The 12,819-nt window shown below is 35.9% G+C and overlaps 1 protein-coding gene across 3 annotated transcripts in view; it reads right to left on the reverse strand.

Annotated features, from left to right (window-relative positions):
• Znf280d (zinc finger protein 280D) overlaps nt 1–12,819 on the reverse strand; it is an 81,760-nt gene that overhangs the window by 18,022 nt on the left and 50,919 nt on the right. For 2 of the 3 annotated variants that reach the window (XM_075965301.1, XM_075965300.1), the window contains exons 18-19: nt 7,175–7,293; nt 6,992–7,028 (exon numbers count right to left, since the gene is read on the reverse strand). In XM_075965301.1, coding sequence (XP_075821416.1) covers nt 6,992–7,028; nt 7,175–7,293 — 156 coding nt within the window. Of the gene's footprint in view, nt 1–5,236; nt 6,412–6,991; nt 7,029–7,174; nt 7,294–12,819 lie in introns of those variants that run through there. The other variant, XM_075965302.1, reaches the window with a different exon arrangement.

The following is a 12,819-nucleotide window of genomic DNA, read 5'->3' on the forward strand; positions in this document are numbered from 1 at the left end:
GTTCATAGCAGCTTTGTTTGTCATAGCCAGAACCTGGAAACAACCTAAATGTCCCTTGATCGAAGAATTGATAAAAATAATGTATATTTACACAATGGAGTACTACACAGCAGAAAAAAATAATGACATCTTGAATTTTGCAGGGAAATGGATGGAGCTAGAAAACATTATTTTGAGTGAGGTAACCCAGACAAAGAAAAATGTACTCACTCATAGGTGGTTTTAAAACATAAAGCAAAGAAAGCCAGCCTACAAACTACAATCCCAGAGAACTTAGACAACAATGTGGACTTTAAGAGAGACTTACATAGACATAATCTACATGAGAAATAGAAAGTAGAAAAAGATCTCCTGAGTAAATTTGGAGCATGGGGACCTTGAGGGAGGGTTAAAGGGGGAGGGGAGAGGCAGGGAGGGGAGCAGAGAAAAATGTAGAGCTCAATAAATAGCAATAAAAAGTGTAAAAAAAGAAATATTTGAATAGCTATGAAATCAGCTGACCATGGGTCCCTGTGAGGACATGAATTCAGTGTAGACTTCCTGTTGACTGTTCTGGCTCCCTTTTTATATATTACCTTGTGACACAGTATAACCTTCAGTTATATTTCCAATTCCTGACAGTCTCGTACATAGAAGGTGGACCACTAGTAGTGCCACGAGTATACTACCTGTATCAGCCCGTGAAAGAGCTGCTGAGTACCACTGGTCCTAAGCATAAAACTTAGCACTTGGTAATTCTAAAATTAGAGAAAGGAATTCAAGAAAAGTCAGTTTTCAATTTTCATTTCTTTCTAGTATTATTTATATTTGAGGGGTTAATAAAGTATAATAAATATATTTGTATCTGCAAGTGCATTTTACTTCATTTAAATTGTCAAAACAAAAACAACTTTCAATATAATTTAAAGAAACTAAAGTAGCCTTCCCAAAGCAGTAAGACAGTGGGGTTTCTGCTTAGCACGGGCTTAGTAACCACACTCAGAACTAAGCAAGCCTAGAAAACTATTTCAAAATGTATTTTATAGGGCATTTTATTCAATGAACTAGACTCTCTTTATAAGTTTGAGTTATAGACAATATTTTACTGTGGTTCTTCTGCTATGAAGAAGGTTAAGAGACTTCCTTCCTTCCTTTTTCTATTTTTGAAAAAGAATCTCACTTTAGGAGTCCTGGCTTCTCTGGAATTCGCTATGTAGACCAGACTGGCCTCAAACTCACAGAGATTCACCTACCTCTGCCTCCTGTGTACTGGAATTAAAGGCATGCACAACCACACCAGGTGAGACTCATCTTTCTATTCTTAATTTTTTAGCAAGGACAAACATCTCAGAAGAGAAAACAATAGTTGACATCAGCTCTGTTTATAGTTAGCCTATACAGGCACACTGGAGAATACAGGAGGAGACAGAAAATGAGTAAAATAGCAGCAACTTCGTCCCTAAGTTCAGTATTGACCGAACACAGGAGAAACATGTACTACATTCCAAAATCACTTTAGTGCTACAAAAGAAAGAACAACACACTACTGCAAACTAGTACAATAAATGTATTTTAATAAAATTGGGTTGTATAAGCAGCTAGGATATCTTGAAAATGTCTACTTGAAGTCAATTAATAAAAAAGGCTGTCTTTAAGGACGGAAATGTCAGTTTAAAAGGACTGTTGTCCTAAGCAGACAGGTGCTGTACTAGATTTCAACAAGACAGTCTTCAGAAAAAAACAGGAGGAATCAATCACACTCAAGTCCGGTGTTAGATAATCTCACAATATTTAATTAAAGCACTGTGATACCACTGACCAGTAGTTGAGAAGAACATATTGCAAGACTGAATTGTAAGTTAAAATTGTAAATAACTACAGTACAGATAGACTGTCACTAAAACTCTCAACCATGAGATTCCACAGATAAGCAGTCACCAGGGTCTCCTGTCATCAAGAGAAAACGGCAACAGCGGCACTAACAGCTGCAGCAGGAGAAGCACAAGTAGAGATGGCAGCAGCAAAGGCAGCAATGTACATTTACTAAGTGCCTCATCTCTCCAGCCTGTACCTAATAATTTAAATGTTTAAGTAAATAATTAGTAACAGGTCCCACTGGTTTCCATACATTCTTTCCACTTGTTATAGAATTACTGTTTCTTTTAGTGATAAGAAACCTGAGACTTAGCAAGGGTTAAATTTTATTGGAGCTATAGAGTATTTAACTTGGATCTCAGTCTGTATCTACTTTTATTTCAGGCATACATTCCTTTCATAGCACCATCTGTCACAGTGGTGTGCATAAACAGATTTGCAGTGTGGGGGATTAAGATCACTAGGGTTTCATATTTCAGTCAGATACAAAGAGGAGCAATAAGCCTCTCCAACGAGTCAAATACTAAGCTGGTAAGAGTAAGGCTGAAGAAGGCTCTCAAAAATCGCAAGTGCATTGGAAGTATGATATAGGCCATAAAGTATCAAGAACAAGGCAGCACAGTTTAGAAAGACTGTGATCAAATTTAAAAAGATAATATTATCAAAAACTAACCTGGGATATTCATAAATATTCCCTCAAAATATAACGTAGTGTACTTAAACACCAGTCTAATGGTATGACACAGTAACACATTCTGAAACACTAACTTGGTACAAAAGGAAGAAAAGAGAATTAGCAGCAATGGTTTGTGAAATATGGGTGGGCTAGAATGAAAAAATGACTTGAAAATCAGGGTGATTATCTTTCAGTAAAATGTAGACAAATAAAACCATGTGTACTAACATAAGAACAGTAACAATCGCATAGTCATTTTCACACTGTCTCCTGTCCTATGTTTCAGAGACCATAAACATAAACTAATTCCTTTAATTCCCTCAACCTTTGTAACTAGGCTCTTTTGTGATTTACATTTTAAGAATGGGGAATTGGGGCAGAGAGGTCAGGTAACCTGACCAGAGTCACTCATATCTAGTAAACAAGGCACAAATTGCAAACTCTAAAATCTACTACAAAGCCTATATTCTTCCCACATAATAGAATCTGTTTAACAGACAAAGTTTAATCTGGAGTTGTGCATGAACTCTGGAAGCCACTTAGGGAAGAAGCAGGACTTTATAAAGTTAAAAAAAAAAAAAGGAAACCTCTTAATAGATGATGAAAAGTCTAGAAATAATAGTCTCAAAAGTTTACTAAAATAATCATGCCCTTGAATAACAGCATCTTTTGTGCCTACAGAGGCAGAATTAGCTAATACTTGGTCTGCCTCTGTTACGCACTACTTTGATTTTATAAAGAAGGATATTTTTCCTGATATAAGTGGGAGCATGCACGTGGACTTGTTAGCAGTTAATTATACAATATACCCCATGTGATTCAGGAACATTTTTTAAGAATCCTAAGCCAACTATTTAAACAAAATTATTTTTAAGATGCAATTAACAAAAATGGTAAATCTATATATTAGGGTTTTACATGATTTATTAGATTTTAATATCTGGAGATTAATGTCAAATAATGATGGAAAAGTGGGTCAATATTCTCTAACATTCACTATAGAATTAAAAACATTACATTAATTAATCTTTTTGCCCTTCTTTTTTCTTTCATTTCTTTGAGACAAGGTCTTGCGATGCAGCCTTAGAACTCAGAGAATTCTTACCTCTGTTTTCCAAGGGCTGGTATTAAGGATATATGCCACTACACTAAGCTAAGTTTAACCTACATTTCCTTGATTTATTTGACTTAGGCAGATTTTCCCCCAGACCATATATAAATTATGGACAATTCGTTATACAGTACAGATATACAGCTAGTCACCTTTCATAAATATATACAAGGATACTTTCTATAAGAATACATATTGGATCAGTAGTATTGAACTGATCCAAGACTAAAATGGGCATTTAATTTCTCAACATCAAGCATCCTGTTAACTATTCTTGGGAAAGGGGATTCCAGATGCTGAGTTCAGCTCTTCTTAAGACAAAAAAGACACAGAGACATCACCAAGTTAGTGCCCAGACCTTATGCTTCCTCACCTCTTTTGTGTCTTTACTCAAATACTGTCTCTCAGCGAGGCCTTTTCTGATGGTCAAAACTAAAACGGCAACCCACTTGAAATGCCACTTCATATTTCCTATATCCCCCTTACCCTAGTTCATTTTTTTCCTATTACTGAGCACATTCTAACATGCTGTTTGTTTTACTTTTTTCACTGCCTGTTTTCACCACTAGAGTGTAAACTCCATGAGGACAGCAATTCCAGTCTATACTTCTGAGCACACAGAACAGAGACAGGCATAAAGTACATACTCAATAAGTATTTTATGAATGAATAAATAAAGTCAAGAGAGATGATGCTGTTCCAGAAACGTTGAGAATCCAAAGCTATACCAATCTAGGAGTGGCAATGGATTCCAAGTGTACAAACCACCTTTTTTTCTGTAGTAATCCAAAAGCACACGGGCATGAGATGGCTTTATGTGACCAGTATATAAACTACGTTTAAAAACTTAACAGTAAAAACAGGTAAGAATTAAGAAACAGCTGACTAGTACTAAACAAATTTGACCGTCTATAATGACGTTTTATGTTGCGTTAAAACATTTTTTAAAAACAAAGTTACAGTTGTCAGAACTTTGAGAGAAACTTCTGGGTATCGTGGCCATGCTTATAATCCCAGCGCTTGGAAAGTTGAGGCAGGACCATGAGTTCCAATAAGCTACATAGCAAGACTGTCTCATTTAAATTGAAGAAGAGAGAAAGAGAGAGGGAGAAAGAGAGAGAAAGAAGGGCAGATAAAGAAGTGAACTTGGTGAGCATTAAGAAAACCAGTTCTGTGAAAGAGGAGATAATATGCAAATACTCAACCATGACTAAGAACAGATTCTCTTGTCTGTGAATGATAATTATTGTTAAAAATAGAAACAAGTCATTTTAAAGTAATTATAAAGTAATAGAAACTAGTGTATCAAATTCATGACAACACAACAAGCTGTTATTAGGATTCTGGAAATGCTTTTATGTATAGTATAGAACTAATAAAGTTTTAATAAGAAGCTTAAAACTAATGGCATCCTCTTTTCTTATTGTTAATTCCAAGGAAAACAATAAAACAAAAAGGCGGACATCTGAAAATGCCTTTATCTCTGCTCCAAAAGCAAATACAAAGCTCTGATATTGGGATGGGTAAATACATATTTTTAAGATGCAAGAAAAATAGGGCTTAACTATAATTTAGAGACTGCTGACTCTAACTGTTAAAATCATAAAAAGCACTTTATTTGTTTCCAAAATCCACGAAATCAGTGCTGTAAGAACAGAGACATTTTAGTTGGGCTAAGGGGAACACAAATGTACTAAGTGGAAATATTCTCAGTAGACATATCAATCCACCAGACTCCTTACAGTTAATGCTATTTGCAGGATAAATTAAGTTTTATATAAAATTATTTATTAGGAAACAATTTCTAAGACAAATACAAAATTTACTAAATAATAGAGCAAAGCAATTTATTTGAACTTAATGTAGCTAAGATAAGAAGTGACAAGTTTAATATTGCAATACTGGTTCATACTGTATAAATAATATTACCTTTATCCAAAGGGATGATATTAATGACTTATCAGAGCTTACATATCAATTAAATGTTACTTTAAAACCTGTTTTTAGAATCTTCAAAAAGTCTCGCTAGTTTGTTATACCTTAACACTCACAATTACTTAGATTAATAATCCTCAAATAGAGACAGAGGGCATAGTGTTGTAAGAGAACACCTTAATTAAAAAGCTACAAACAGGCAGCCTACATGAGCTTTTGAAGTTCTTGACAAAAATGAAACAAACATTAAAATTTTAGAAAATAGAAAAATAGACATCAATAAATTCAGAACAGAAAATCAAGCTATGAGAAGTAACTTAAATTTTATCTTAATTAAATTATATTAAAATTATAGTTAGTCTGGGGCAATATATTTTCAATGACAGTGTAATTTTAGAACATGTCACTGAGAAATGTTGTCTGAGGACTAGACACAGTTATTATCTCCCAGCACCAGTGTCTTCATGTCCTGGACTGCCTGCCTGCCTTTCTGCTGAAGCAACATTAAGGGCAGCAGTCAAAATGGCTACATTTTAATTTGGTCATCAAAAGCACTGATTTGATGGGCTTTTCTTGTTCACAATTGGCCCATAAGATTAAGATCAAGAGCCAAAGCCACCAATGGGAGCCATGCTCAATTTGGTGGGCTTTGAAGCTGCCTCTGGCCAAATGAGTCAGCCTCAGCCTGATGTAGGCCAGAACCTAGAGCAGGTCCCACAGTCAGTTCATTCTCATTCCTGGGAAAGAGAGAACAGGCAGCACTTGTGTCCATCGAAGGGGACACTGTCCAGGTACACCCTGGACATGTTTTGAAATCTCTGGGCTGCTTCTGCATCTGAAAAATAAGAAAAATAGCACAATGACAGACAACGAATGAGGAAAAAGACAACCATCTGACCTAAAAACTCAAGGCATAACGTATGAAAAAAGCAGACAAAACAAAAAAATAAAGAGCTATATTATTTGGAATACATTATTCTGGAGGCAAGAATAGCAGAGAAAACAAATTATTTTAAGCAAAGAAAAGACCACAGCAATAAAGTTATTTTTAGAGAGCCAACTGGAGGGGGAAGAAATATATGTTAAGACACGTAAATCTTGACACAAAGATAAGGCAGAGCAAGAATCTAGATGCATGCGAAAGCTGAAAAGAGCTGAGTAACGAGCACCACTGGTGTCATGGACTTGTGAAACTGCCTTTGTGTAAGAAACATCTCAGAACTTTGAACTTAGGAAATCCCAACTTCTCTTGCACCAGGTCATGAGCTCCACAGAGCAGGAACCTATTTCAACAAGCAGCTTAAAAATAAAAACAAAAGACTTCAGTACTTTTCACTCCTATTAAAGGCACACTTAAGAATGCAATAGTGCTAAAACATCCAAAGAAAAACACATTTAATAAAAATTAGACTTACTCAGAAAGGCGTTCAGAAGTTGGGATACAAACAGAAACTGAAATCAGAAGAAAAGTTTCACATTTACAAGAGTGAATAAACAATGCTGGGTGAAATAAAATGACTTAGTAAAGAGTCCATATTTTGGCTGACCAAAAAATAATGATAAATACAATGTCTGAAACAGTAGTTACGTATACGTACCTTTCTCTATTAAAACTTGACAAGTATGAGTTTCATGTTGACTTAAGTGTGTGGCCATATTATCTAAGCCAGAAACATCAGTTAGGAAATCACAATTAAGGCACACTAGAGAAATGCCCCTATTAAAAAAAATAGCAATAAAAGGTTTTATTTTTTATGAAACTATACACAGGTACTATACTATTTTTCCATGTTTTTTGTCATAACTTACATTTTGTTATATAAATTTAACATAACTTTTAGAAAATGGTGTAGCCATATCCAAATTATGATGTTATTTAAAGTATTCGTATTTAAAATATATGGGGAAAGCTTATTGGTAGTGAAGACCTAGAATACTCAGTCTTGAGTTCATTCCCAGTCCCTACTCCCCCCAAAAGTATTTTTTAGGAGCATTCACCTTTTGTATCAGCTGAAAAAAAGTCTACTGCTAGATTGTCTTGGCTCTGCTAAGTGCTTGCATTAATACAGGTAAGCAGCATGTTCCTCCATCATCAGGTGAGGATATAGCATTCATTTACTTAATATGCATTTAATAAGGCTCTCTTTATATATCATCCAATAGGTGTTATGAATATAACAATGAAAAAACTGTAGTCCACATTCTAATGGAATTTATAATATAGGGTTTCATTTAGTCAAAGATAAAGTCAGAAAAAAGATGTAAAGTCTAAGAATGGATCATATGACAGCTACTATCAAGTGCATGGTATGCTTAAAGTTCTCACAATTGGTGTTATCTTCATTTAATACTGAATTAGCTAAAGTAACTAATTAGACCCTAAATCATACATGCCTGAGTATCTCAAGGCAGCATCATTAACTAGCCTACCTGCCTATCTGCTGAAGTCTTAATGAAATGTGTGATGATTACAAATTATTAATGTATAAACAAACTTCTTGATTTGGCAAAGCATGGGAGGTTTGAAATGTTACATTTGGGTCTTTAATAGAGAAAGTTGGTATGCTGAAGGTAAGAAAATCTAGACAAAGAGAAAGACAATGCTCAGAGGTCAATCTAGAGACTTTGTTTCCCTTATTAGATCTTGGTGTGGGAAAATGGTCTTTATTCTGTCAATTATATTTTAAATAAATGCTGATTGGCCAGTAGCCAGGGAGAAAGTAGAGGCGGGTCAATGAGAACAGGAGAATTCTGGGAAGGAAGAAGCCCATTCCTCTGCAGTCCTGAGCCCACCACAGAAGATGTGACTGCCTCACTAAAAAAGGTATCGAGTCATGTGGCTAACATATACTAGAATAATGGGCTAATATGAGTTATAAGAGTTAATAAGAAGCATGAGTTAATGGGCCAATCTACTAATGCAGACCTCTGTGTGATTTCTTTGGGGCTAAACGGCTGTGGAACCTGGTGGGAGGCCAGAAACCAGGCAGGACAGAAACCCTGACAACAAGATCTGGCTGTAATTCTTCTGCTATGAGGGGGACAGTAACACAAGATTTTTTTTCATTCCCTCCGCCCCCTTTCTTTTTTTTGATTTTTGAAACAAGGTTTCTCTGTGTAACAGCCTTGACTGTCCTGGAACTCATTCTGTAGAGCAGGTCTGCCTCTGCCTCCTAGGGTACTAGGACTAAAGGCATGCGCCACCATGCCCAGCCTGACTGTAAAATCCTTAAAGAATCTCCTTAATAAATTATTTTTGCTTAGGTGAAAAAAAAATTATCATGCAATGTGATCAGTGTTACTATCTTTTTTTTTTTTAAGTAACAAAACCAAAAAAGCATGAAACTAGTGGCAGCAGAAATAGCTCAGCAAAGGCATTGGCTACTCTTCTAAAGGACCTGAATTCAATTCCCAACACCCATGTGGAACAGACACCATCTTCTGGCCTCTGTAAGAACCAGACATGAACATGGTGCATAGACATACATGAGAGTAAAATATTTATACACATAGTAAAACATTAATTTTTGGAATGTGAAAATAGGTCACACTATTTCCCCTGAAATTCTAATATACTATGCATTACACGTACAGGTTACTCTGGTCAAACAAACTGAAACCCCCAAATTAGTTCTTCCTGGCTGATCTTTTTTAATGATATTTTATCTGACAATGAGGCTCCAACTGAACTCTGACTCTCTGCCTTCCTAAAATATATACTATGAAGCACTTCATGGTATTAGTAGTGGTATACTCTGTGTTTTAGACATATCATCTCATCGAAATATTACAACAACTTGAAGAAGCAGATACAATAATTACCATTTCTTTAGCTAGTTTTAGCTTAAATACTTGATCTTAGCTGAAAGGTCAAGAAGTGGTATTACTGGGATTTTAATAGAAACAAAATGCTTTGTCACTGGTTTGCTGTAGCTTTTTAATTAACCCAATGCCAGTGTGTCTGTCAGTTGGCTGCTTGTGACTGGATGTTATAGGGTACTGTAACTATCATTAGATCATAATCTACCAAAGACAAAGCTGGTAAGGATAATTAGGTTTGAACTAAAGCACAAATTCAGTCCAATAATTCATATCATTACAAACTCAGTCCTAACTAGTTGACAGCCACAAATTACAATACTGATGCACCTACAACTAACCTCAAATACAGCTGAACTCAACCGCCTTCAGTATTTGAGTAAGAAAAGTAAAAAGACTATATATTGATACAAGCATTCTAGTGCTTTAAATTTACTAAAAACTGAAGCAGGTTGATGAGATAGTTTAGCAAATAAGAGCATTTGCTGTGCAAAACTAATACCTGAAAACCACCACAGAAGGAGAGAATCAATTTTTGAAAAGTCTCTTCTGCCCTCTACATATATGCTATAGTATGTGTGCATGTGTGTTTTTATGCAAACACACACAAAAATATATAAAATAAAAAACATTATTTACTTTCATATATCTTTGTTTTGCATTTTTTTTCTGAGTCGGGATTTCTTTGGGTAATGTGGAAAAGCTTTATTTTTGTTCTCACCATAAAATGAAAATGTACTTCATATGGTCCCCCTCTGAAACTACTACAATGAATTTATCATGATACTATGACATACCTATGATCTAATAATAGTAACACAATCCTGTAACATCTAGTCACAAGCACTCAACTGACACACTGGGATTGGATTAATTAAAAAGATACAGCAAACACAATGGCAAAGCATTTTGTATCTATTAAAATGACTGTAGTAGCACTTCTTGGCCTTTTGGCTAAGAACAAATACAGAATGCCTATGGTAAAAAACAAGTAACAAGTGCTAGAAAAGATGCAGGAATTTGTAACTCTTTCACAGTACTAGTTAAGTATGTAAAATAGTGAAACTATGGTGAAAAACAGTCTATCAGCGTCTAAAAATGCTTAAAAGGGAATTAGAATTTAGCTAGCAAACCTAATCCTAATTACACACAAGAGAAATGGGTCTTTGAAAGAACTTATACAAGAATGTTCATATCAGCATTACTTATAATGACTTCCAAATGCAAAACTAACCAAATGAGTAATCTACGGTATATCCATAAAGTAAAATAGTATTCATCAACTTAAATAAGTATCGCTATATTCCACACCATGGATAAACCTCGGTAGGAAGTCACTAAGGGTCCCATATAATACCATCCCATTTATTGACAAAACACCCAGAATGTACTAGTCTACACAAACACAACGTACATTGTTGTGGGAGCTCCTTCCGCTCCTTCAGCCAATAGCCACTGAGATACCAGCCCATTGGGGTGTGGTCTCTCTCCCTTTAAAAAAGCAGCCACTTCCCTCTCCTCTCTCTGGCTTTTGGCTCCGCTTCCAGCGACTAGGCTCCTTTCCTGACTGTGCAGAGGGCTGTTGTCTGGGACAGTGATCTGTAAGTTTTCCCCTTTAAATAAATAACCATTCTATTAATCATAATTCCAAACTGGTATGGGATTGTTTGTGACTTACGCCTTCATCTGGCGCCGCCCAACATGTGGATAACTGGATCCACAGAAAGCCTGAAAAGGCTTGGGAAAGAATAGAGTAAAGCATGTTTTCTTGGTAGCAGCAATTTCTTGGGTCTGCTCTGCTTGCTAGAGGCAAGCAAGCGCTCTCATCTAAGAGAGGCTTCCTGACACAGCTGCAAAATCCTGTAGCTCTTTTAAGAGGTCCTACCACGAACACTTAAACGGTGTTGATGAAAAGCTGAATGCATGCTTTTCAGTTTTCAGCTGTAGCAGGAAAAAAGCTGCGCTGTTAAAAATGCCGCCTTTCTGGGCTGTCCTACCAGGGCAGGAGGGCCGACTACAGAGAGAGGATTTGAGTGTTGTCTGTGAACACACTGTTGCAGCTTGCTTGCTGGAGGGACCTTGAAACACCATAGAGTTGTGGCAATGAAAATAGCTCCAGCGGTACCTCACCCACGAGGCTGAAATGCTAAGGAATGGGCTGGATCTAGCCGGCAAAGCCACGGCTTTAATCCTACCCATATTGCTCAGTAATTTAAAGGCTCATGTGGTCAGAAATATAGAGAGAGATACAGTAAAGGGAGATTCAAAAGCAAAGAAAACTTCTAAATGGTTTATAGTGTGTTAAAAATATACGCAAGCTAAAAGTTAAAGTTCTTAAAGTAAAAAAACAAAAAAAAAAGGAAGAAAGAGAGTAGTTGGGTGTGGTAATACACACCTTTAGTCCCAACACCTTTGGGAGGCAGAGGGAGATTGACCTCTGTGACTTCAAGGTGTGGTAGCATACGCCTTTAATCCCAATGCCTGGGAGGCAGAGACAGACAGATCTCTGAGAGTTCAAGGACAGCCTGGTCTACAGAGTTATTCCAGGACAAAGATATACAGAGAACCTGTCTCAAAAAATAAAAGTAAAAATAAATGAAATAGAGGTTAAAATAAAGCTGCACAAAGATGGAAAATACACAGAGAATTTTGATACTGTATGCTATTATGCTCTCTTTGAATTGTTTGAATGCTGAAAAAGGAACAATAGCTGCTAAAATATATTTGTTTATAAATGCTGCTGAACTAGTCCAACATAGATATTTTGAAAATACTTTGACTTCAGAATTTGGATCTAAGGATCTGATACTTTGGAAAAGAGTTTCTTCTTTTGTTTTCACAGAGGATGAGACCCTGTGGATTGCTTCTATCCCAATATGGTATGCTAAACTACGCCCTCCTGAAAGGTTGCTGAGAACATCCCCAAAAAATTACTTCACTCAACTGCCAACTGAGAGGAATCTAGCACACAGGTTATACCATGAAAGACCTGATTGATAGCCCCCATTCAGCAGGAAGCAGTTTGGAGAGAAAAAAACTACGCCCATATTCTCAAATATTGCTTATAAATGTTATTTTACATTTAAAGGGGGATATGATATAGATATGAATAATTTGCACTGGTATGGATTTGACTTTATTGCTATAAATTTAAGGTCAATCTTGTTATATGTATATGTGTTTCTGATATTGACTAAGGTATTGTGATTGTGTAGTTCATGAAAAATTTAATGTATAAAAATTGTTAATGGATAATTATCAATAATAGTCAAGCTTGTAGTCATGTTAGTTAGATTTTCTAGATGTACACAGATATATTTTAGATAGACATTCTTCATATCTTTCAAAGACTACAGAATGACATTTAATGTTTTAATAACTTAGGGCTTTTCATGACAATGAGACATGTCTGCTCCTGGCAGCA

This window comes from Microtus pennsylvanicus, chromosome 3 (assembly GCF_037038515.1).
Source record: "Microtus pennsylvanicus isolate mMicPen1 chromosome 3, mMicPen1.hap1, whole genome shotgun sequence".
NCBI lineage: Eukaryota > Metazoa > Chordata > Mammalia > Rodentia > Cricetidae > Microtus > Microtus pennsylvanicus.